The sequence below is a fragment of the Hemitrygon akajei genome, chromosome 1 (genome assembly GCF_048418815.1).
Source record: "Hemitrygon akajei chromosome 1, sHemAka1.3, whole genome shotgun sequence".
Lineage (NCBI taxonomy): Eukaryota > Metazoa > Chordata > Chondrichthyes > Myliobatiformes > Dasyatidae > Hemitrygon > Hemitrygon akajei.
Window position 1 is genome coordinate 139,674,166 of NC_133124.1, and position 25,059 is coordinate 139,699,224.

General features: G+C 43.7%; 1 protein-coding gene across 2 annotated transcripts in view; it reads left to right on the forward strand.

Annotated features, from left to right (window-relative positions):
• ppp1r17 (protein phosphatase 1 regulatory subunit 17) overlaps positions 1-25,059 on the forward strand; it is an 85,623-nt gene that overhangs the window by 12,643 nt on the left and 47,921 nt on the right. For both annotated transcript variants that reach the window (XM_073056576.1, XM_073056493.1), the window contains exon 2: positions 8,586-8,689. In XM_073056576.1, the coding sequence (XP_072912677.1) occupies positions 8,611-8,689 (79 nt within the window). In that variant the 5' untranslated portion in view covers positions 8,586-8,610. The remainder of the gene's footprint in view (positions 1-8,585; positions 8,690-25,059) is intronic.

A 25,059-nucleotide genomic window follows, 5' to 3' on the forward strand; every position in this document is an offset into this window, starting at 1 on the left:
CCACCATCAACTCTGCTCTCAAACGCATCTCTCCCATTTCCCGCACATCTGCCCTCACCCCATCCACCTGCCACCCCACTTGGGATAGGGTTCCCCTTGTCCTTACCTACCACCCCACCAGCCTCCAGGTCCAACGTATAATTCTCCGTAACTTCCGCCACCTCCAACGGGATCCCACTACCAAACACATTTTTCCCTCCCCCCCTTTCTGCTTTCCACTGGGATCACTCCCTACGCGACTCCCTTGTCCATTCGTCCCCCCCCCATCCCTTCCCACTGATCTCCCTCCTGGCAGTTATCCTTGTAAACGGAACAAGTGCTACACCTGCCCTTACACTTCCTCCCTCACCACCATTCAGGGCCCCAGACAGTCCTTTCCGGTGAGGCGACACTTCACCTGTGAATCAGCTGGTGTGGTATACTGCGTCCGGTGCTCCTGGTGTGGCCTTTTACATATCGGTGAGACCCGACGCAGACTGGGAGACCGTTTCACTGAACACCTATGCTCGGTCCACCAGAGAAAGCAGGATCTCCCAGTGGCCACATATTTTAATTCCACGTCCCATTCCCATTCTGATATGTCTATCCATGGCCTCCTCTACTGTCAAGATGAAGCCACACTCAGGTTGGAGGAACAACACCTTATATTCCGGCTGGGTAGCCTCCAACCTGATGGCATGAACATTGACTTCTCTAACTTCTGTTAATGCCCCTCCTCCCCTTCTTACCCCATCCCTGACATATTTAGTTGTTTGCCTGTTCTCCATCTCCCTCTGGTGCTCCTTCCCCCTTTCTTTCTCCTGAGGCCTCCCGTCCCATGATCCTTTCCCTTCTCCAACTCTGTATCACTTTCACCAATCACCTTTCCAGCTCTTAGCTTCATCCCACCCCCTCCGGTCTTCTCCTATCATTTAGCATTTCCCCCTCCCCCCACTACTTTCAGATCTCTTACTATCTTTCCTTTTGGTTAGTCCTGACGAAGGGTCTCGGCCCGAAACGTCAACAGCGCTTCTCCCTATAGATGCTGCCTGGCCTGCTGTGTTCCACCAGCATTTTGTGTGTGTCGTTGTTTGAATTTCCAGCATCTGCAGATTTCCTCGTGTTTGCTTTTCAAATCTCTTACTATCTTTCCTTTCAGTTAGTCCTAAAGAAGGGTCTCAGCCCGAAACGTCGACAGAGCTTCTCCTTATGGATGCTGCCTGGCCTGCTGTGTTCTACCAGCATTTTGTGTGTGTTGTATATACAAGATTACTCAGATTTTACTTAAATATTAAATACACAACACTCCTCCATGCTTAGCAATAAATTCCAATTCAATAAGAAATGCATCTCAGCTATATACACAGTGTATTATATAATATAGCCTTTATATACAGACATCCACAGCATAGTAAGTATTAAATTGTCCCATTTAGGCCGAAAGATTTGATCAATTACTACTGAAGTATTACATACACATTGTACACATGTTACGTTACTAGTTGCACAGAGAACTAAAGAAAGCATTCAAAGAGGTAGTATAGGGTACTTCAAACCACAGCCCTTTGAGATAATTCAAGTTTATTGTCATCTGACTGTATATAAATATATACAGTATATGAATATATATATATATATATATATATATACACACACATCCCAATTAATCAAAGTTCCTCCAGAACACTGTGCAATCATATAGCATAGATCACACAAAGCCCATTAAACTAAATATTATTATAAATAAGTTAATAAACATAACTTAAAATGCATGTAGTGTGAACACAGGTAAACAGCTTCTTGTCTACAGCAGTTGTATTATCATCAAATTTATAGATGGTATTTAAGCTATGCTTAGCCACACAGCCATGCGCATAAAGAGAGTGGAACAATGGGCTAAGCACACACCCCTGTTGATCACCAGCGAGGAGGAGATATTATCACCAATCCACACAAATTGTGGTCTTCTGGTTAGGAAGTCGAGGATCCAACTGCAGAGGGAGGTACAGAGGTCCAGGTTCTGTAACCTACCAACCAGGATTGTGGGAATGATGGTGTTAAATGCTGAGTTGTAGTCGATGAACAGCATCCTGACATAAGTGTTTATATTGTCCAGGTGGTCTAAGGCTGTGTGAGGAGCCATTGAAATTGCATCTGCCATTGACCTATTATGGCTACAGAATGAAAAGGCTTATGAGTGGCTTCCAAAAGACTCCATGGAGCACTGAAGAATGAGAGGATATTAGAGAGAGAGTTACAAAATTATGAGGGGTATAGATAGGGTAAATGCAAACAGGTTTTCCACTGAGGTTGGGAGAGACCAGAACTAGAGGTCATGGGTTAAGGGTGAAAGGTAAAATGTTTAAGGAGGAACTTCTTCACTCTAAAGGTTGTGAGAGTGTGGAACGAGCAGCCAGCAGAAGTGGTGGATGCGGGTTCAATTTCAACAATTAAGAGGAATTTAGATTGAGAGGAGAAATGCATTGTATAGATTGAATGGCAGAGCACACTCGGTTGGCCAAATAACATAATTCAGCTCCTGTCTTATGGTGTTATAACACAAAGTGCCAACGATGAGGAAAGCACAGCAAAACAGAGGGTAGCATGGTGATGTAGAGATCGACACTCTATCGTAGAGGGTAGTGTAGCATTCCTTACTGGGAACGTACCCATCAATTTTAATCGTATCTTGTCTAATTATTTAATATTTTGATTTTATAAAAAATCTGTATCGACTTATAGCCTAGCATTTAACACCATCGTTCCCACAATCCTTATTGATAAGTTACAGAACCTGGACCTCTGTACCTCCCTCTGCAGTTGAATCTTCGACTTCCTAACTGGAAGACCACAATTTGTGTGGATTGGTGATAATATCTCCTCCCCGCTGATGTTCAACACTGGTGCACCTCAGGGGTGTGTGCTTAGCCCACTGCTCTACTCTCTCTGTACCCATAACTGTGTGGCTAGGCATAGCTCAAATACCATCTATAAATTTGCTGATGATACAACCATTGTTGGTAGAATCTCAGGTGGAGACGAGAGGGCGTATAGGAGTGAGACATGCCAACTAGTGGAGTGGTATCTCAGCAATAACCTTACACTCAACATCAGTAAGATGAAAGAGCTGATTGTGGACTTCAGGAAGGGTAAGACGAAGGAACACATTATCTATAAACTCCAAATCAATATAGAATGCATCTCATCGTATATATACGGTATACAATATAATACAACTACTATATTTACACAACACACTCATTGTATATATACGGTATACAATATAATACAACTATATTTACATAACATACACTCATCGTATATATACGGTACACAATATAATACAACTACTATATTTACACTACATACTAAATACTAAATTGTCCTATTCCAGCCTAAAGATTTAATCACTGAGGAGGATTTAATACTCTTGTGGTATAACATTTTTCCTGACAAGGGAAGTCAAACCTGTATAGACACTGTGTCAGGGTGATGACTTCTTCTCTGTGGGCTGCCTCATTATTATTTAAGATAAGGCCAATCAATGTAGTATCATCTGCAAATTTAATTAGCAGATTGGAGTTGGGGGTGCAACAAGTTATAGGTGTTCAGAGAGTAAAGGAGGAGTCTTAGGACACAGCCCTGAGGGGCTCCTGTGTTGAGGGTCAGAGGGGCAGAGGTGAGGAAGCCCACTCTTACCACCTGCCAGCGATCTGACAGGAAGTCCAGGATCAGCTACACAAGGGAGGTTGAAAGCCAAGGTCTCTGAGCTTCTTGTCGAGCCTGGATGGAATTATGGTGTTGAATGCTGAACTGCGGTCCAATAAAAGCATTCTCACATAAACATCCTTCTTCTCCAGATGTGTAAGGACAGTGTGTAGAGCCATAGCTATTGCATCATCTGTTAATCGGTTGTGTTGGTAGGTGAACTGTAGGGGTCAAGTGTGGGTGGTAGCATGCTGCAGATGTAGTCCTTGACCAGCCTCTCAAAGCATTTGCTTATTATTGAGGTGAGTGCAACAGGATGCCAGTCATACAGACATGTTAAGTACAGGGACAGTGGTGGATGTTTTGAAGTGGGAGGGCACTCTACACTGGGAGAGGGAGAGATTTAAAATGTCTGCAAACACAACAGCCAGTTGTGCCGTGCAGACTCTGAGTACCCACCTTGGGATGCCGTCCAGTCCTGTAGCCTTGTGACTGTCCACTCATTGGAAATACCTGCATATTTCAGCCTCAGAGATGACCAAGGTGCAGGTTGCATCTGCGACTCCCCTTGGGGGCTCAGTGTTGGTGACATCGAACAGCGTGTAAAAAAGATTTAGCTCATCTGGGAGAGAGACAGTGATGTTGGCAGTACCACTGTGTTTAGCTTTGAAGTCGGTGATGGTGTGCAGACTTTATCATAAGCTGCGTGTGTTGTTGGTGGAGAGTTGTCTGGATCTTGTCCTTGTATTGTCGTTTCATTGTCTTGATGACTTTGTGTAGATCGTAGCTGTATTTCTTGGTGGTTACCAGCAGTGAAAGTTCTGTCTCGCACAATGAGTGCAGCGCGCTCAGAACTATTGACCCACAGTTTCTGGTTTGGGTAGACCCTGACTGATTTTTGGGGATAACGTCCTCGATGTACTGTTTGTACTTCCGGATGAAACTCGTGACCCCTTTCATGAACTTAGGGATGTCCTCATCATGAAAGTCATTGCAGTTGACATCTCAAAGCAGTCCTGTAACATGGAGACTGATTGGTCAGACCAACGATGGACAGTTTTAATTTTGGCTGCCTCTTGTTTAGCTTCCGCCGGTACACAGACAGAAGCAGGATGAAGGTGTGGTCAGACTTACCAAGCAGTGGACAGCGGAGCGCCTTGTAAACGTTGTGGAAGGGAGAGTAGCAGTGGTCCAGTTTCTATCTCCCGATGTGCTCAAGTGTTAGCATGTGTTGACAAAACTTCAGAGAGTTTATAGACAGTGACACTCTATAAAAGTCTCCAGTGAGAATGAAAGCAGCGTCTGGGTGCAGTCTGCAGAGTGCTGATGGTCTCGTACAGTTCACACAGCTTGCTGTTTAGGGACTGAACGTCAGCCAGGAGAATACTAGGGGGCAGCACTCTGTCTTATCCTCACCAGGACGCCAACACTTCTCCTTTGTCTATGGCGCTGCTTCCAAGCTAGTGACTGTGTAGTAAATGAGCCTCCCATGGTTCATGTAAGCAGGGGTTCCCAGTGTAGAAAAGGTGGCATGTTGTGGGTAAATGCCATCTTCCCAATGTTCAAAAGTGTCAGTCAATCATATCTGATGTGACTATCAGCTTCTTGAACAAGAAATGTGAAGGAAATTGCAGAATTTAACAGTACACTTTAAAGTTGGTACAGAGCTTGCAACATGGCTGCTGTACATGGTGCCATCTTAGCCAGGTGTTATCTGTATCCATTTTGCTGTTATCAGTAAACTTACTAATCAGGCCACCTACATTCTCATCCAAATTGTTTATAAATATATGACAAACAGGGACCTAGCACTGACTTGTGGGGAACATTACTGTTCGCAGGCCCCCAGTCTGAAAAACATTCCTACACTGTCACCCTCTAATTCCAATTGCCAAGCCAATTGTCTATCCATTGGCTCCCTCACCATGGATCTCATGTGATCCATCCTTCCAGCCTACTCTGCAAGACTTTGTCAAAGGCCTTGCAAAAGGCAATGTAGGTTTATTGCTTTAGTGTCAGTGCTTAGTCACCCCTTTAAAAAAACTCAAACACTTGATGATTTCCCATGGATAAAGCCATGCTGACTGTTCCTAATCAGTTCTTGCCTTTTAAAATGCAGAAAAATCTGACTTGCGGAATCTTCTCAGGTTACTCATGGGCTTGTAAATTTGTTCTAATCAATAAGTGGTAAAGACAGGTATTGAAATGAATGATTTGGAAGTCTGAAGTTTCACAATCCCAAACTTCGTAGTATTGAGTTAGGCTGTTAGACAATAGACAATAGACAGTAGGTGCAGGGGTAGGCCATTCGGCCCTTCTAGCCAGCACCGCCATTCACTGTGATCATGGCTGATCATACACAATCAGTACCCTGTTCCTGCCCTCTCCCTATATCCCTTGATCCCACTATCTATAAGAGCTCTATCTAACTCTGTCTTGAGTGCATCCAGAGACTTGGCCTCCACTGCCTTCTGGGGCAGAGCATTCCACATGTCCACCACTCTCTGGGTGAAAAAGTTTTTCCACATCTCTGTTCTAAATGGCCTACCCCTTATTCTTAAACTGTGGCCTCTAGTTCTGGACTCACCCATCAGCGGGAACATGCTTCCTGCCTCCAGCGTGTCCAATCCCTTAATAATCTTATATGTTTCAATCAGGTCCCCTCTCATCCTTCTGTTAGATACTTGTCCTTGAAATCTTGGCATCATTTTTCACCTTGAAATTAGTTTCCAATCATTCCACTAAGAATGCTTTTTTCCATAATAACATTGGCCAGCAGTGCTTTTATCTCAGATCATCTGTTCCTTTACTGTTCAGACTTGATTGTCGATCAGTGTCCAATTTTTGTCTACCCATTCCTCTCTGTAAAACTGAAATCCTCCAAATTTCTGTTCCCTGTTTATGCCATAGTGTTAACCTTGTTTGCGAATCCTCTCACTAAATGTGTAATTGCTCTAGGTTTTTACAATGTCCAAGAGGTTTGCATTCTGATGATTTAGGCCTGACAGCATTATGGATTTTGACCACTCCTGAAGTGGTAGCCATGACTTCATCCAGAATAGTCGGAGCCATGGTTCCTGACTTCACTGTTTATTTTCCCATTTATGATTAATTCCTAAAACTTCCTTTCATGGAGTTTTGCTGAGTAATCATAATGAGTGACTCAGAGTCAAATCTTTTGAAGTGCTTTGAAATATCTTGGTACATTAAAGATCCTTTATAAGTACAAATTGTTGTCTACAAATTGTTAACAAATTTTATGTCACATGCCAGTGATAATAAACCTGATTCTGATTCTGCTGTAGCTGACTGTCTGCTAGTATGAGGTGTAAAAATGATGCATGACATCCAAATATAATGATCAGATACAGGCACAGAATCCTAGAATTCAACAGCACAGGAAGTGGTTAATCAACCACAGTGTTAATCCTTCAGGACTCAATACTGGTTCAACATTTTCAGAACAGTTTTTTCCAGTCTGTCAGTCTATATCATTTAACTCTTGCTCTCTATCCACAGATTCGGCCTCATGGCTCGATATTTCTAGTGTCCTCCTTTATTTCAGATTTCCAGCAATTCCAGTGAACTGTGTTTCACACTTCGAGCATTCTGCTTTTACATCTCTCCCCTGGTCTCCTTCATCTCTGGTTTACATTTGTCCTCGATAGATCTGCAGCTCAAGGTTTCAAAAGTACATTTATTAGCAAAGTATGCGTGCAGTCTGAAATTTGTCTTCCCACAGACAGTCACAAAACAAAGAACAAACACACTCAAACCCCTCTGCCCCATTCGCAAATAAAACCATGCAAACTGCACCAAAAAATAAATAAATACACAACAGAAAGCACAAAACCAAAAGGAATTTCAGTACAGTTCATTTCAGTGTTCATTTTCTGCAAGCCGATTGCACAAAACTAGTAACAAAAAGAGTGATCAAAGCTTGAACTAGAAACTAGAACACATCATAAAAACTGAATTAGAGTCCAAATCTACATTCTGCGCCGATTAAACCTTGTTCCAGCCCCATCTGCCGACAGCATCGAGGGAGAGGGAGAGATATCACTCAAAGGCGAGGGCCTTCCCTCGGGAGCAGAGAGTGGTAAAAGCCTCTGCACCCTTGTTCATCTGGAGCCTCTACCACAGCATCCTCTGATTTCCTCCCCATTGTATATGCTCCTTTATTTTCTCCACCCTGCTCCCTTCTCTGCAACTTAAAACCTGTGCTAACTTCTTCCTAGTTCTGATGAGAGATCGTTGATTAGAAATGTTAAACGTGTTTCTGCCTTCACATGTTGCATATTTCCAGCAGTTTCTATTTCTGTTTAACCTGTGGGTTATTCACTATTCAGTTAACTCCACTGCCCTGATCTTAGTCCATGGCTTTTCAAGTGTTTTTGCAGGCACTTTTTTACCATGGCAACACTTTCTGCCTCCACCACCCTTTCAGACAGTGACATGTATTAAAACTGGGAATTCTCTCGAATTTTTACTTTTTTTTTTTGATTGAGTTAAAATAGGCCCTTCCTGTCCTTTATGCTGCACTGCCCAGCAACCCTAGATTTAACCTTAACCTAATCACAGGACGTCTTACAATGACCAATTAACCTCCTGGTACGCTTCTGGAGTGTGAGGGGAAACCAGAGCACGCAGAGAAAACCTATGCATTCCACGGGGAGGACTTACAGACTCCTTACAGATGACACCAGGACTGAACTCCACACTTTAATAGTGTCGTGCTAACCTCTACGCTACCGTGGCACACAATATTGATTGTTTCTCACATTTAAAAATTCCTGGACGTGAAAGATATTTTAATAAGTAAATACATTTTCATTCTTCTTAAAAACTAAGTTGAATTTTCCGTTTTAATCTCAGCTTCTTACTCTGCTCTATTACAGGTTTAAAACAAGGATCTAAATCACCATGACAACAGAGTACGTGTGGTCATCTGAAGCACAAGATGACGTGCCTGACGGCAGCAATCAGCTAGGCAAGCACTTAGGTAATTAATCTGGTGTGATGTCCACAATGACAGTTTATTACACCAATGTAAAAAGGTTTGATCACTCAGGCTGAAAGCATGCAAGATGCTCCTTTGAAACATGAGTGATGTTTGCTCCAGGGTATGAGATTGGCAAACCAGCCAGATGGATTCACAGATGGAAGGTGCATCTCTTCAAATGCTCAAAGTACACATTGCATTCATTGTCCATGTACTAGAAGTCAATATGTTTGGCACAAAATACAGATTATTTGGTTTGCAATAGATAATATGCATTCTATTAATACACAATTTGCCAATGTATTTAGATTAGTTGCAAATGCACATAACATGCGAGTTCATATACAAGGAATGAAACTGATGGCAGATGAATAATGTTCTCATGGAAGGCTGTGTCCAGCATTAAATATATTTTCTCAACTTGTAGCTAAAATGCATAATTTCTGAAAGCATTCTGGAAAACCTCACCTACATCCTCAAAAGTCGCCATATCCTTCCTAAAGTACGATGGTCAAATTTGTTGTAGTATTCTAGTTGTGGCCTAACCAGAGATTTATAAACATTCAAAGCAACTTCCATGCTTTTCTATTCTACATCTATTCCATGAAGCCTAAGGTCTGTCCTACCATGTTCAAAGATTAGTCCATGTAAACCTTGAAGTCCCTTTATTCTGTACACTTTTTATAACAGTGTCACTAAGTCTTTTTGCCTCTTTCTGTCTTAAATCACTTTACACATCGCTGTAATAAGTGTCATCTGTCGCCTGACAGCCCATTTTGTTAGTCTCTCAATGTCCCATTCCAGTTGATTGCCATCATCCTCAGCTATTTGCTGCGTCTGTAAGTATGACTTTGTATTCTGATGGTAAAACCATCTATATTCAGATGGGAAAAGATGAAGTGAAAGGAAAGGGCCAGAACTAGCAAGTGGGTCCAAGTAATGAGAGGGGATGAGGAAAGTGGAATAAGCAACAGGAGCTGGGAGGTTCTAATTGGAGGGAACAAAGAAACAGAGTGGAGTTTAATATAAGGAAGGTGAGGAGGGCAGATGGGGGAGGGGTGTGTGGGTGATGGGCAGATGTAGTAGATAGAGGAGGAAAAAGAAACAAGGTATGGGGACTGAGGCTAGCGTAAGAAGAACCAGGAAGATGATAAAGACAGAGAAAAGAATCAGAGTTGGGGCAGTTTACCGGAAGTTGGGGAACTCAATGCCCATGCTGTCGGGTTGTAGACTGGCCCCTGGTGGGATATGGTTTGCTGATCCGCTAGCCTGTACTCTATCTCATCCTGGCAGTGGAGGAGGCCAAGGACAGTCATTTTGGAATGGGACTGGGGAGAGGAATTGAAATGACTGGTGGCCATAGTGGACTGAGCTCCAGTGGCGTGAAGCAATTGTCCGGTTTGCACCGAGTTTCATTGATGTCGAAAAGGCCACATCAGGAGCATCAGATGTAAATAACAGGGCTGGAGGATTTACGTGTAACTATCTGCCTCATCTAGAGTCTCATTTAGGGCCCTGGGTGTAGAGAGGGAGGAGATGTAGGGACAGGTAGTAAACCTCCTATAGATACAGGGGAAAGTGTCTGGGAAGAGTGGGGACAGCTGAGTGGACCAAGGAGTCACAGAAAGAGAGGTCCCTGTATAAAGGAGTGGGGAGCGGTAGGATCACGTTGTAGATGATGGAAACTCTGAAGAATGAGGTACTAGATGTGTGGATGACAGGTGAGGAACTGTATCACTGCTCTGTCTGGGTGGGGGAGGGTGTGTGTTGATGGGTTAAGGGCAGAAGTGTGGGAAATAGAGGAGATATGACTGAGGACTCCATCAACAGCACAGAGGGGTATGAGCCATGTTTTCTGAAAAAGGAGGACATCTTGGATGTCCTGGAGTGGAAGGTCCCATCACGAGAACAGATGCAGTGGAGGTGGAGTAACTGAGAAAAAGTTGTGAGATCTTTACAAGTGACAGTGAGATATAAGCTCTTACAATATACGATCTTTACAAGAGAGCTATAGTCTAGGTTTGTCAGAGTCAGAGAGTTTGTAGTAGATGTTGGTAGATAATCTGACTCCTGAAATGGTGCTGAAGAGAGGGGAGAGCAGTGTTGGAAATGGACCAAGTGAATTTGAGGGTGTTCATGGTGAAGGTAATGAAATTGATGAGCTCTGCACAGTTGCCGGAAACAGTACCAATGCAGCCCTCAGTGTAGCAGAGAATGCGTCGGGAATAGAGTCTGGGTGGGTTTGGAACATGGATTGTTCCACATAGCCAACAAAAGGCAAGTGTAACTCAGGCCAATGCAAGTGCCTATGGCTGTACCTTTGGCTTACAGAAAGTAAAAGGAGACAAAAGAGAAATTGTTTGGGGACCAGAAGAGACTGCAGCTGCTAGAATCCAGTGCAAAAACCAAATAATGGCTCAGGCAACATCTGCCTTCTCTCCTCTAACCCCTTGGAATTTCTTCATAGCAAAGGTGCAGCCACGGGCCCCAGTTATGCCTACTCCTCCATTGCTTTGTCGAGCAATTCTTGTTGTCACTTGCTGAGTCCCCCATTGTCTCCTGGCAAAAGGAGCAGAGTCATCAAGTGTAGTTGTACAACAGGAGGAAAGAAAGAAAGGATTATGAGGGATAGGGTTATCAGGGAATGTCAAGCCCATTTAATTACTCTGTGCTTCTTGAATCTTGTATCATCAAAAAGGCAAAGAGGAAAGGTAATCAACAGCTGGTCAAACTTCAGGGTTGGACAGATGAGTTGGAAGTAATATTTGTAGCACATAAATATTAAAAATCTCCAACAAGAGTGGATTAATGTGCATTGCATTCGTTAAAGCCTCCCCTTAAATATCTGTGTCTGAGTATTGATCTGAAGTTTACCTGGACCAGACACATAATTACAATCACAAATGACTCTACAGATGCTGGAAATCCAGAGCAGCACAGAAAAATTGCTGGAGGAATTCATCAGGTCAGGCAGCATCTGTGGGAACGAATGAACTGTCGACGTTTTGGGCTGAGAACCTTCATCAGGACTGGAGTGGAAGGGAGAAGCAGCCAGAATAGGAAGATGGGAAGGAGAGAGGGTAGAGTACAAGCTGGAAGATAATAAGTGAAGATAGGTGGTTGGGGGAGGGAGGTAAAATAAGAAGCTGAGAGTTCATAGGTAAACATAATTAAAATGGCTGCAAATAAACATTAGGCAGGGGCTCCCAACCTGATGGCCACGGACCCCTCGATTAATGGTAAGGTTCCAAGGCCTAAAGAAAGTCAGGATCCCTCGTATTTAGAGGCTGAATATTCTGTGTTGAGTCTCCAGCCTTTTCACCAAGAACAAGGCAACAGTCAATGGTATCAAGTAACAGTGTCCAATTGCATGAATGAGTGTATTCCTGAACACTGAAGAATATTCTCAGTATTTACTGAATAAGATCCAGTAACATTGAAAAGAACTATTAACATCTACTTGGAAGAATGTTTTAAAATCTTCTTGGACTAATGCAGCTCCAGAACAAAATGAAAACCCTTAATAATATCCAGTGCCCCTTTCCCCTTCTTCACAACCTTATCTAGAGACTAGGGGAACACTTGGACAGCAAGGAGCCCCCATTTCCTCATTACTTGCTGTGGCCCTACTATTCATTGTGTCTGTCCTGCCCTAATTAAACCCACTTAAAACCCCTAGGCTGCCAAGTGATAGGAAAAATACAGATGAGCAAATCTGCAGAGAAATCATGAAGATGCTCAAAAATCAAGACTGGGGGACATGGACTAAGGTAGAAGGAAAATAGGAAATATATAACCATATAACAACTACAGCACTGAAATAGGCCATCTCGGCCCTTCTAGTCCGTGCCGACACTTACACCCACCTAGTCCCACTGGCCCGCACTCAGCCCATAACCCTCCATTCCTTTCCTATCCATATACCTATCCAATTTTACTTTAAATGACAATACTGAACCTGCCTCTACCACTTCTACTGGAAGCTCATTCCACACAGCTACAACTCTCTGAGTAAAGAAATTCCCCCTCGTGTTACCCTAACACTTCTGCCCCCTAACTCTCAAATCATGTCCTCTTGTTTGAATCTCCCTTACTCTCAATGGAAAAAGCCTATCCACGTCAACTTGATCTATCCCCCTTATTATTTTAAATACCTCTATCGTCCCCCCTCAACCTTCTACGCTCTTGGTGAAATGGCTGGAATTTTTAAAGTAAATTCAGAAGAAACTTGAAAAAAAATGAACAAATGCAGGCAGGTGTAAGGGACAGATATGTGGGACAGAAAATTAAATCAGAAAACGGAATTAAATTTCAGCAGACAGAATGCAGAGAGTTATTGTTTTTAAAAACATGCACAAATACAAAGAGCTGTGTCAGACTGGAATAAACCATTGAAAGGAGCAGTTTAGAAAGCACACAGATTTGGTGGGTGATGAATACATGAGCACGGATGTCGAGGTGAAGTCGTGGAAAAAAAACCTCAAATGCAACTAGAATTTTATGACTAATTCTGGGCAGAGTGCTGCACAAAGATAGGAAGACCTTGAAGAGAGTGCCAAAGAGATTCAACAGAATGTTTAATAGACATCCTTGAGATTCTTGCCTCAGGTTCTGGATGTCACAGCCAAAGGAAATACAGGTTTACAGTAACTCCATCTTTAATAAGAGCTTCTTGGCAGTGTGTCTTTTTATTTGTACATTCAATGAGTGCCCATCGTGATAGTCCTTTCTATATTGGAACAGGCTGGGATTCACATGAAACTGACAATGTCATAGAATCATCTGTAAAAACACAGTCTGGTCAAATCCACGTTCAGGAGTGGAAGTCATTGAGTAGAGTGCTTCTGTCACATCGGGAGTGCAGTGGTGCACTGTTATCCATGGCTTATGATATTTACCAGCCACTGCCTGGAATGATCCAGAAGCTAGGAAATCATCATCCCAGTCAAATATTTCAAACAAGGCTCTGTGGTGTCACACATATACAAACAGAAAGTTGTGTCGGGGATCTGGGGTGGAGGGAAGAAATTAGGATATTGGAATTTGAATTGCATTTTGTCTATTATTATCAGATGTTCTCAGGTACAGTGAAAAACCTGTCTTACATACAGTTCATGCAGATCAATTCATATCACAGTGTGTGAGGTATTGTAGTACAAGATAAAGGAATAGCAGAATGCAGAATAAAGTGTAACAGCTACAGAGAAAGTGAAGCACATGTACAATGGACAATAAGGTAGCAGATCCTAATGAGGTAGATTGAGAGTCTAAAAGTCTATTTTATTGTACAGGGAAACTATTTAATTGTCTTATAACAGCAAGAGCAGAAATTCCCCTTGAGCTTGGTGATATATACTTTCAAGCCTCCCCCTCCTCTCTTCTTCCATTCCCACTCTGGCCTCACCTGCCTATCACCTCCCTCGGGTCTACTCCTCCTTCCCTTTCTTCTATGGTCCGCTCTCCACTCCTATCAGATTCCTTCTTCTCCAGCCCTTTACCTTTCCCACCCATCTGGCTTCACCTATCACCTTTCCCCCCACCACCTTTTTATTCTAGCGTCTTCCCCCTTCCTTTGCAGTCCTGAAGAAGGGTCTTCCATAGATGCTGCCTGACATGCTGAATTCCTCCAACATTTTGTATCTTTTGCTTTGCATCTTTTGTCCAATGGGGGAGGGAGAAGGAGGGAAAAGAGAGTATGGCAGAGGTGGGTAGGATCTTTGATCATGTTGGGTGCTTTACTGAGGCAGGGGGAAGTATGGACAGAGTTGATGGAGGAGAGGCTGCTTACTATGATGTGTCGACAACTCTCTGCAGTTTCCTGTGTTCAGGGTCAGAGCAGTCACAATGCCAAGACATTATGCCTCCAGATAGAATGATTTTTTATGGTGCATGGATGAATATTGGTAAGGGTCGATGGGGATATACCAAAATTCTTTAGAAGAAGTAGATGTATTAGTGAGTTTTTTTGGCTGTGGTGACAACATGGTTGGACCAAGATGGGTTATTGGTGATGTTTAATGTTAGAAACCTGGCCAGTGATATTCTCCACCACACTTTCTTGTAAGGAGAACTTTCTTCAATGCCTTTCTCTTGCTTCTGTGGTACTAGGAGCTGACTGGGACCCATCACATGGAGTCAGGTAGAAAGCTGAAAAACAGGACTTCAAGGATAGTAATCACTGAATTGCTGCCTGTGTCACATGTCAGTGAAGATAAGAATAGGATAATTTGGCAGATGAATGCACAGCTGAGAAAGCAGTGCAGCAAGCAAGGTTTCAGATTTTTGTATCACTGAGATCTCATCTGTGGAAGCTATCACCTGTAATCACGGGTTACTCCTGAACCAAGGGGACCCAATATCCTTATGGGCAGGTTTGCTGTTTGGAAAGTTTAAACTAATTTGTTAGGGGGATAGGAATCAAAATGATAGGGTAGAGGATGAGGCAGTTGGTATACAAGTAGATGCCAGTGAGGCAGTTGATAGGGCAAAACTCCAGTCAACTGGATGGGCTGAAGTATGCCTTTAAACTATATAGTAGGTTCAATAGTTCCAAGGCTGTCAAGCCGAGGAGTGGTAGTGGGGACAAGCTCCCACTACCTAAAAGATTTGGCCTCCACAGCCACCTGTGGCAACGAATTCCAAAGATTCACCACTCTCTGGCTAAAGAAATTCCTCCACATCTCCATTCGAAAAGATATGCCTCTATTCTGAGGCTGTGTCCTCTGGTCTTAGACTTCCCCACCATAGAAAACATCTTCTCCACATTCACTCTATCAAGGCCTTTCAACATTCAATAGGGTTCAATGAGGACATTCTTCTCAATTGCAGTGATTAGAGACCCAGAGCCATCAAATATTCCTCATAAGATAAGCCTTTCAATCCTGGAAGCATTTTCATGAATCTCCTTTGAACCCTTTCCAATGTCAGCACATCCTTTCTTAGATAAAGAACTCAAAATTGCTCAAAACATGAGCTCACCTGTTCGAGAAGCAGCCTTGTGAATCTTTTTTTCTAGTCTCCCGAGCTTAATGATATCCTTCCTTATAGATCGACATGGCCTCACAAATGTTAGTTACAAACATATGGACACATGAATTCAGAGCAATTTCTTGAGCCTTAAATAAAATCATGGCCTATCAGCCTGTATCACAACACAAATTCCCGCTTAACTCCAGTAACCATTCTCACATTTGCTTGTCAAAAAGCTGGCTACTCCTGCTTAAGAATATTCAAAGGCTCTGCTGTCACTGCTCTTTGAGATAAAGAATTCCAAAGATTCACTACCCTCAGAGAGAAAACACTTCTCCTCATCTCCAGCCTAAACAACCAATAACTTTAAACAGTGACCCCTTAGTTACACGATCTTCAATAAGTTGAAGCACCTTCTCAACATCCACACTGTTATGTCTCATATAGATCTTCAATAAACTCATTGGCCACTTTATAGGTACTATCTTGTAACCAACAAAGTGGCCACTCAGCGTACATTTGTGGTCTTCTGCCACTGTAGCCCATCCATTTGAAGGCTCAATGTGTTGTGCGTTCAGAGATGCTCTTCTGCACACCAATGCTGTTACATGTGTTTGTTTGATTTACTGTCACCTTCTAATCAGTATGAACCAGTTCAGCCATTCTCCTCTGACCTCTGTCAATAACAAAGTGCTTTTCCCCACAGAACTGCCACTCACTAGATTTTTTATTTATTTTTGTGCCATTCTTTGTAAAATCTAATAACTGTTGTGTGTGAAAATCCTAGGAGTTGAACAGTTTCTGAGATACTAAATCACCTTATGTGGCACCAACAATCATTCCACAGTCAAAGTCAAATCAATCACATTTCTTCCCCATTCTGATGTTTGGTCTGTACCACAACTGAAACCTTTTGACTATGTCTGCATGCTTTTAGGCATTGAGTTGCTGCCACATGATTGGCTAATTAGATATTTCCATTAATGAGCAGCTGTACCTAATAAAGTGGCCATGGAGCATATTTAATCTTCCAATCAACTCAACCCTCACTCTTCTAAAACCTGAGCAGATGCAAGTTAGGTCTGTCCAACCTTTCCTCACAATGCAACCCATTCCTTATATCAGTTCATAAACCTACTCTGAATTGCCCCCAATGTATTAACATCATTCCTTAAATCAGAAGACCAATTCAGTACACAGTACTCCAGATGTGGACACATGAATGCCCGATGCAACTAGAGCTCAATCTCTGTACCTTTCCCTTCATTTCCCCCAGTAATAAACAACTTTGTACTATCAGCTTTCCTCATTTTTAACCTGTGTATGAGCTCTTTGCATTTCATGAACTAGACACCCAGTCCCCTCTGCATCTCAGAGCTCCACAATCTTTCACCATTTGGATAATATGCTTTTCATTTTTTCTGCTAAAATGCTAGTTACTTGATTACCATGAATTTTCCCATTACCCTGTTATCACGTGTTTAGTAATGGTTTGAACATTTTTCTAATGACTATTGATAAGTTAAGAAAAATTTCCTGAATACAATTCAGGAATTTCCATCCTCTGTACTTTGTATCCCATTTATTTATCTTGTATATTGAGATACAGCGTGGAATCGGCCTTTCCAGCCCCTTGAGCCGCACCATTCAACACTTTTTTTTTGGAGAAGGAAGTCGGAGGATCAGAACGGGAGTGCGGGGGGAGCCATTTTGATTTTTTCTTATTCTCATCGGAGTTAAGAGAGGCGGGACTGAGCAGGCGTGTGACATTGGGCAGTGAAGCAGGCAGTGGAGTGAGCTGGGAGCAGAGTGTAGGCTTAAGGGCTTTGGCTCAACGGGCTTAGGCGGAAGTGGGCGAGGCAAGGTAGGTTTAGGTTTCAGTTTTTCCTGTTACTTGAGGAAAGGGGAAGTATGAGTGTGAGGGCAGCTTGTTGTTCTCAGTGTCAGATGTGGGAGGTCCTGGAGTCTCCTAGCCTCCCGGACGTCCACATCTGCACCAGGTGCTCCGAGCTGCAGCTACAAGGGATCGTGTTAGGAACTGGAGCTGCAGCTCAATGACCTTCGTCTGGTCAGGGAGAGTGAGGAGTTGAGAGAGCGGAGTTACAGGCAGGTGGTCACACCGGGGCCACGGGAGGCAGACAAGTGGGTCACGGTTAGGAGGGGGAAGGGGAAGAGTCAGGTACCATGGAGTACCCCAGTGGCTGTACCCCTTGACAATAAGTACTCCAGTATGAGTACCGTTGGGGGGGACAGCCTACCTGGGGGGAGCAACAGTGGCTGTGCCTCCAGGACAGAGTCAGGCCCTGTAGCTCAGAAGGGTAGGGAAAGGAAGAGGAAGGCAGTAGTGATAGGGGACTCTATAGTTAAGTGGTCAGATAGGCGATTCTGTGGACACAATCAGGAGACCCAGATGGTAGTTTGCCTCCCTGGTGCCAGGGTCCAGGATGTTTCTGATCACGTCTAAAATATCCTGAAGTGGGAGGGTGAGGAACCAGAGGTCGTGGTACATATAGGCAAGGTACAATGACATAGGTAGGAAAAGGTCCTGAAAGGACAATATAGGGAGTTAGGAAGGCAGTTGAGAAGAAGGACCACAAAGGTAATAATCTCAGGATTACTGCCTGTGCCATGTGACAGTGAGAGTAGAAATGGAATGAGGTAGAGGAAAAATGCATGGCTGAGGGATTGGAGCAGGGGGTAGGGATTCCAGTTTCTGGATCATTGGAACCTCTTTTGGGGCAGGTGTGACCTGTACAAAAAGGACAGGTTACACTTGAATCCTAGGGGGACCAATATCCTGGCAGGAAGGTTTAATAGAGCTGTTAGGGAGGGTTTAAAATAATTTGGCAGGGGGATGGGAACCGGAATGATGGAGTGGAGGAGAGGGAAAACAGAAATAGATCTAAGGTAGTGAGCAGTAAGGATGTCAGGAAGGGCAGGCAGGTGATGGAGCAAATTTGCAGCCATTGGATTGAGTTGCAGTACAATCAATGCAAAACGTACCAAATACTGGACTTAAGGTGTTATACTTAAATGCATGCAGCATAAGGAATAAGGTGGATGATTTTGTTGTACAGCTACAGATTGGCAGGTATGATATTGTGGCCATCACTGAGATGTGGCTAAAGGATGCATGTGTCTGGGAGCTGAACGTCCAAGGATACACGGTGTATCGGAAGGATAGGCAGGTAGATAGAGGGGGTGGCGTGGCTTTAATGGTAAGAAATGATATTAAATCATTAGAAAGAGTTGACATAGGATCAGAAGGTACAGGATCTTTATGGGTTGAGCTAAGAAATCACAGGGGTAAAAGGACCCTGATGGCAGTTATCTACAGGCCTCCAAACAGCTGCAGTGATGTGGACTACAAATTACAACAGGAAGTAGAAAAGGCTTGCCAGAAGGGCAGTGTTATGATAATTGTAGGGGATTTTAACATGCAAGTGGATTGGGAAAATTAGGTCATCACTGGATCTCAAGAGAGAGAATTTGTAGAATGTCTACGAGATGGCTTTTTAGAACAGCTTGTTGTTGAGCCCACTAGGGGATCAGCTGTACTGGGTTGGGTGTTGTGTAATGAACCAGAGGTGATTAGAGAGATGGAAGTGAAGGAACCCTTAGGAGGCAGTGATCACAACATGATTGAGTTCACTGTGAAATTTGAGAAAGAGAAGCCGAAATCCGATGTGTCGGTATTTCAGTGGAGTAAAGGAAATTAGTGGCATGAGAGAGGAACTGGCCAAGGTTGATTGGAAAGGGACACTAACAGGAAGGACGGCAGAGCAGCAGTGGCTGGAGTTTATGCGAGAAGTGAGGAAGGTGCAAGACAGATATATTCCAAAGAAGAAGAAATTTTCGAATGGAAAAAGGATGCAACTGTGGCTGACAAGAGAAGTCAAAGCCAAAGTAAAAGCAAAGCAGAGGGCATACAAGGAAGCAAAAATTAGTGGGAAGACAGAGGATTGGGAATTTTTTAAAAGCTTACAAAAGGAAACTAAGAAGGTCATTAAGAGGGAAAAGATGAACTATGAAAGGAAGCTAGCAAATAATATCAAAGAGGATACTAAAAGCTTTTTCAAGTATATAAAGAGTAAAAGACAGGTGAGAGTAGATATAGAACTGATAGAAAATTATGCTGGAGAAATTGTAATGGGAGATAAGGAGATAGCGGAGGAACTGAACGAGTATTTTGCATCAGTCTTTACTGAGGAAGACATCAGCAATATACCAGACATTCAAGGGTGTCAGGGAAGAGAAATATGCGCAGTCACTATTACAACAGAGAAAGTACTCAGGAAGCTGAATAGTCTAAGGGTAGATAAATCTCCTGGACCAGATGGAATGCACCCTCGTGTTCTGAAGGAAGTAGCAGTGGAGATTGTGGAGGCATTAGCAATGATCTTTCAAAAGTCGATAGATTCTGGCCTGGTTCTGGAGGACTGGAAGATTGCAAATGTCACTCCGCTATTTAAGAAGGGGGCAAGGAAGCAAAAAGGAAATTATAGACCTGTTAGCTTGACATCGGTGGTTAGGAAGTTGTTGGAGTCGATTGTCAAGGATGAGGTTACGGAGTACCTGGAGGCATTTGACAAGATAGGCAGAACTCAGCATGGTTTCCTTAAAGGAAAATCCTGCCTGACAAACCTATTGCAATTTTTTGAGGAAATTACAAGTAGGCTAGACAAGGGAGATGCAGTGGATGCTGTGTATTTGGATTTTCAGAAGGCCTTTGACAAGGTGCCGCACATGAGGCTGCTAAACAAGATAAGAGTCCGTGGAATTACGGGAAAGTTACATACGTGGATAGAGCGTTGGTTGATTGGCAGGAAACAGAGAGTGGGAATAAAAGGATCCCATTCTGGTTGGCTGCCGGTTACCAGTAGTGTTCTACAGGGGTCCGTGTTGGGGCCGCTTCATTTTACGTTGTATATCAACGATTTGGATTATGGAATAGATGGCTTTGTGGCTAAGTTTGATGATGATACAAAGATAGGTGAAGGGACCTGTAGTGCTGAAGAAACAGAGAGTCTGCAGAGAGACCTGGATAGGTTGGGGGAATGGGCAAAGAAGTGGCAAATGAATTACAATGTCAGAAAGTGTACGGTCATGTATTTTGGTAGGAGAAATAAATGGGCAGACTGTTATTTAAATGGGGAGAGAATTCAAAGTTCTGAGATGCAACGGGACTTGGGAGTCCTCGTGCAGGATACCCGTAAGGTTAACCTCCAGGTTGAGTCGGTGGTGAAGAGGGTGAATGCAATGTTGGCACTCATTTCTAGAGGAACAGAGTATAGGAGCAGGGATGTGATGTTGAGACTCTATAAGGCACTGGTAAGACCTCACTTGGAATACTGTGTGCAGTTTTGGGCTCCTTATTTAAGAAAAGATGTGCTGACATTGGAGAGGGTTCAGAGAAGATTCACTAGAATGATTCTGGGAATAAGAGGGTTAACATATGAGGAGCATTTGACTGCTCTTGGACTGTACTGCTTGGAGTTTAGAAGAATGAGGGGGGACCTCATAGAAACATTTCAAATGTTGAAAGGCATGGACAGAGTGGATGTGGCAAAGTTGTTTCCCATGGTGGGGGAGTCTAGTTCGAGAGGACATGACTTGAGGATTCCATTCAGAACAGAGATGAGAAAAAATTGTTTTAGCCAGAGGGTGGTGAATCTATGGAATTTGTTGCCATGGGCAGCAGTGGAGGCCAAGTCATTGGGCAGAGATTGATAGGTATCTGAGTAGTCAGGGCATCAAAAGTTATGGTGAGAAGGCGGGAGAATGGGACTAAAGTGGAGCTCATGATGAAATGGCAGAGCAGACTCCATGGGCTGAATGGCCAACTTCTGCTCCTTTGTCTTATGGTCTTAAGGTCTCCCCCAATTTAACCCCAGTCTAATCACGGGACAATTTACAATGACCAATTAATCTACCAACCGGTATGTCTTTGGACAGTGGGACAAAGCCGGAGCACCCAGAGGAACTCCATGTTGTCACGGGGAGAACATATAAACTCTTCACAGGCAGCGACGGGAATTGAACCCAAGTCGCCTGTATTGTAAGAGTTGTGCTAGCTAGTACACTATCGTGCTGCCCAAACATCAGTGCCACTGAAATCTCCTACTCATAGCACCCACATCTTTACGCAGTTGTCAGAAACTTGCTCTTCGATTTCCTATTTTTTGGAGGTAGCATGCCATCAGAATGCTTGCCCCTTCTGTTGTGTTCTTTAGTTTACCCACGTGGATTTATCTGATGATTTCCTTCTCATACCTGCAATTGTAGGAAGAACCTATTCACTGACAGCCTGGTTGGAATCTGGAGCCACCACCCTGAAGGGGTGCTGGGGGTTTAAAAATATCTAGGTGAACACTTGAATTACTGAGGCATGGAAGGCTCTAGACCAACTGATAGTCCATGGGAATTGTATAGATAAGCACTTCGTGGTTTCTGTGCTTTATAAATTTCTGATTGCAATTTCTTCCTCCAGAACACTGCCTGAATCATTCAAGTATCATTTATTCTCTCCTGTTCTACCTACTTCTTCCAATTATAGATCTCAGCCTTTTCTTACTGCTAAGTGTGTGGAGCAGGCCCTCACTCTGCGCCACGCCCTACTACAGCTAATTAAGGAAGCTGGTGTCAGGAGACACATATGGGTGGTAAGCTCACTGGTATTTGAGCAGACTTAAAGAGATCCCTGCAGGCCCGCACTCCTGACAATTCTACTCGCTAGCATCTGATTGCTAGAAAATAAACTGGATTACCTGCATCTGCGTTTCAAACAGTGGGAGATGAGGGACTGTTGCCAACTTGTCCTGACAGAAACTTGGCTTCAGGACACCATTTCAGGCTCCACTATCCAGCTGGAAGGCTTAATCTGCTTGCCGGCAGACAGAAACGCTGCAACCTCTGGTAGTACCCGAGCAGGAGGTCTGTGTGTCAATAGGAACTGGTGTGTGAATGCCTCAGTAGTAATGGCCCACTGCAATGATCATCACTTCAACATTGATGGATCAGTGACTGACTACATAGGACTGGCATTGAGGACGTTACCGTGATTAAACATTACACTGCCAAGGCAAACCAGAGACCATGGCTAACTGCAGAAGTTCGGGCACTGCTCAGGGATTGGGACGCTGCCTTCAGATCGGGGGTTAGGACAAGTCTAAGGTCAGAATGAGCTCTCCCATGCCACCAGGAAAGCAAAGCAAGTGTATTCACAGGAAATTCACAGATATCTTTGTGACATTGGTGACATGCGGCACATGTGGCAAGGTATATAAACCATAACTAATTACAAGTCCACCCTGTGTATCAACGACAGTGACGCCTCCCTTCCTAATAGGCTGAATGCCTTCTCTGTGTGATTGACACAATGAGTGATGTGACATTGAGGAAAGCCCCCTCTCTTCCTAAGGTACAGGCACCTGTCAGGCCGCAGCCGAGATGAGGAGGACCCCAGCCACGGTAAACTCACGTAAAGCTCTGGGGTCACATAACATACTGGTCAAGTGTTGAGGGACTGTGCAGCCCAGCTAACAGAGGTCTTAATGGACATCTTTAATATCTCCTTGCACTGCAAACAGTCCACTAACCCTGCAGGCCTTAAAGTAGCCACCTTCATTCCAGTGCCCAAGGGACTGACAGTAACTGACCTAAACAATTACCGCCCAGTGGCACTGAGCTCAACAATCATGAAGTGCTTTGAGCAGCTGGTAATGAATCGTATAAAATCTCACCTTCCAGCCACACCGGACTCTTTCTAATTCACCTACCACTCAGACAGGTCCACTGATGATGCCATAGCCTCAGCCCTCCACTCCTATTCTCTTTTACCTAGGAAATGATGCCTCATATGCCAGGATGTTGTTCATTGACCAGCTCAGCATTTAAACAATCATCCCTCACAGGCTGGTGGGTAAACTGTTTTCACTGGGAGTGAGTACCCTCTCTGTAACTCTATCTTGGACTTCCTGACAGAAGGACCCCAGTCAGTCTGAGTTGGCAGCAACATCTTTAGCTCCATCACGCTGAGCACTTGTACCCCCCTACAGGGCTGTGTGCTCAGCCTGCTGCCATTCACGCTGCTGACTCACAATTGCACTGCCAGATCCAGCTCAAACCATATAATCATGTTCACTAATGATACATCAGTGGTTGCCCTTATCTTAAACAACGATGAGTCGGTATACAAGCGGAGGTAGAGAGGCTTATCTACTGGTGCGAGAACAACAACCTGAGCCTCATCGTGGACAAGACAAAAAAGAGGATTGTGAACTTCTGGAAGGCACAGGCTGACAATCTCCATTGCTGTGGAGTGAGTGAATTACACATAACAGATGATCTTACCTGGACCCTACAGCACCTCCTCAGTAGTAAAGAAAACACAGCAGCATCTACACTATCTGAGGAGAGTGAGATGTGCCAGACTCCCCCACCCCAATATAACAACTTTCTACAGGCGATCAGTTGAGAGGGCCCTGTCTGGCTGCATCATTGTGTGATACCGAAGCTGCAAAGGACCAGACTGCAAGACCCTACAGAAGAAAGGAAAAAGCACCCAGAGAATCACTCCCTCCCCTATTTGTGACAATTACCAGGATCATTGCATATGAAGGGCCCAAAGCATTGTTGACCATCTATCCCAGGCATGGGCAAACTACGGCCCGGGGGCCATATGCGGCCCGTTAAGCTTTTTAATCCGGCCCGCAGAACTTGATGAAATTATATTAATAAACCTTGTTAACGTTTTCTCCCCGCAATTCTGGTGTTTTCCCAATAGATGACGCACTCTATATCCATTGACATTTGTTGAGGTGCAGCGTATTATTCCACATTTGCGCTTTACTCTTTGACCTCTCACCCCTTCTGTAAAGATGAGTGGAGCTAAGAAAAGAAAAGTGGATAGAGAATGTCGGGTGGTTAATAAGGAGTGGACAACTAAATATCTTTTTACCGAACACCGATCAACTGCTGTATGCCTGATATGCCAAGAGACTGTGGCGGTTTTTAAAGAATATAATATCAGCCGTCACTTTGCCACAAAACATGCCAACTATGCTAGCAACCAGTCAACGAAAGAACGGGAAGCTAATGCTCAGAGGTTGGCAGCTAATTTACAGGCTTAACAAAATTTTTTTCACCGTCAAACTGCCATTCATGAGTCAAGTACCAAGGCGAGTTTTATGCTGTCATTCAAATTAGCAAAGGCCAGCAAGCCTCTGTCTGAAGGCGAGTTTTTAAAAGAATGTATGGTGGAGACAGCAGGTGTATTGTGTCCGGAGAGCAAAGACAAATTTGAAAAAATCAGTTTATCACGCAGGACAGTGACTCGCTGTGTGGAACTGATAGATGAAGATATAACCAGCGACTTAAATAAAAAGGCAGAGTTGTTCACG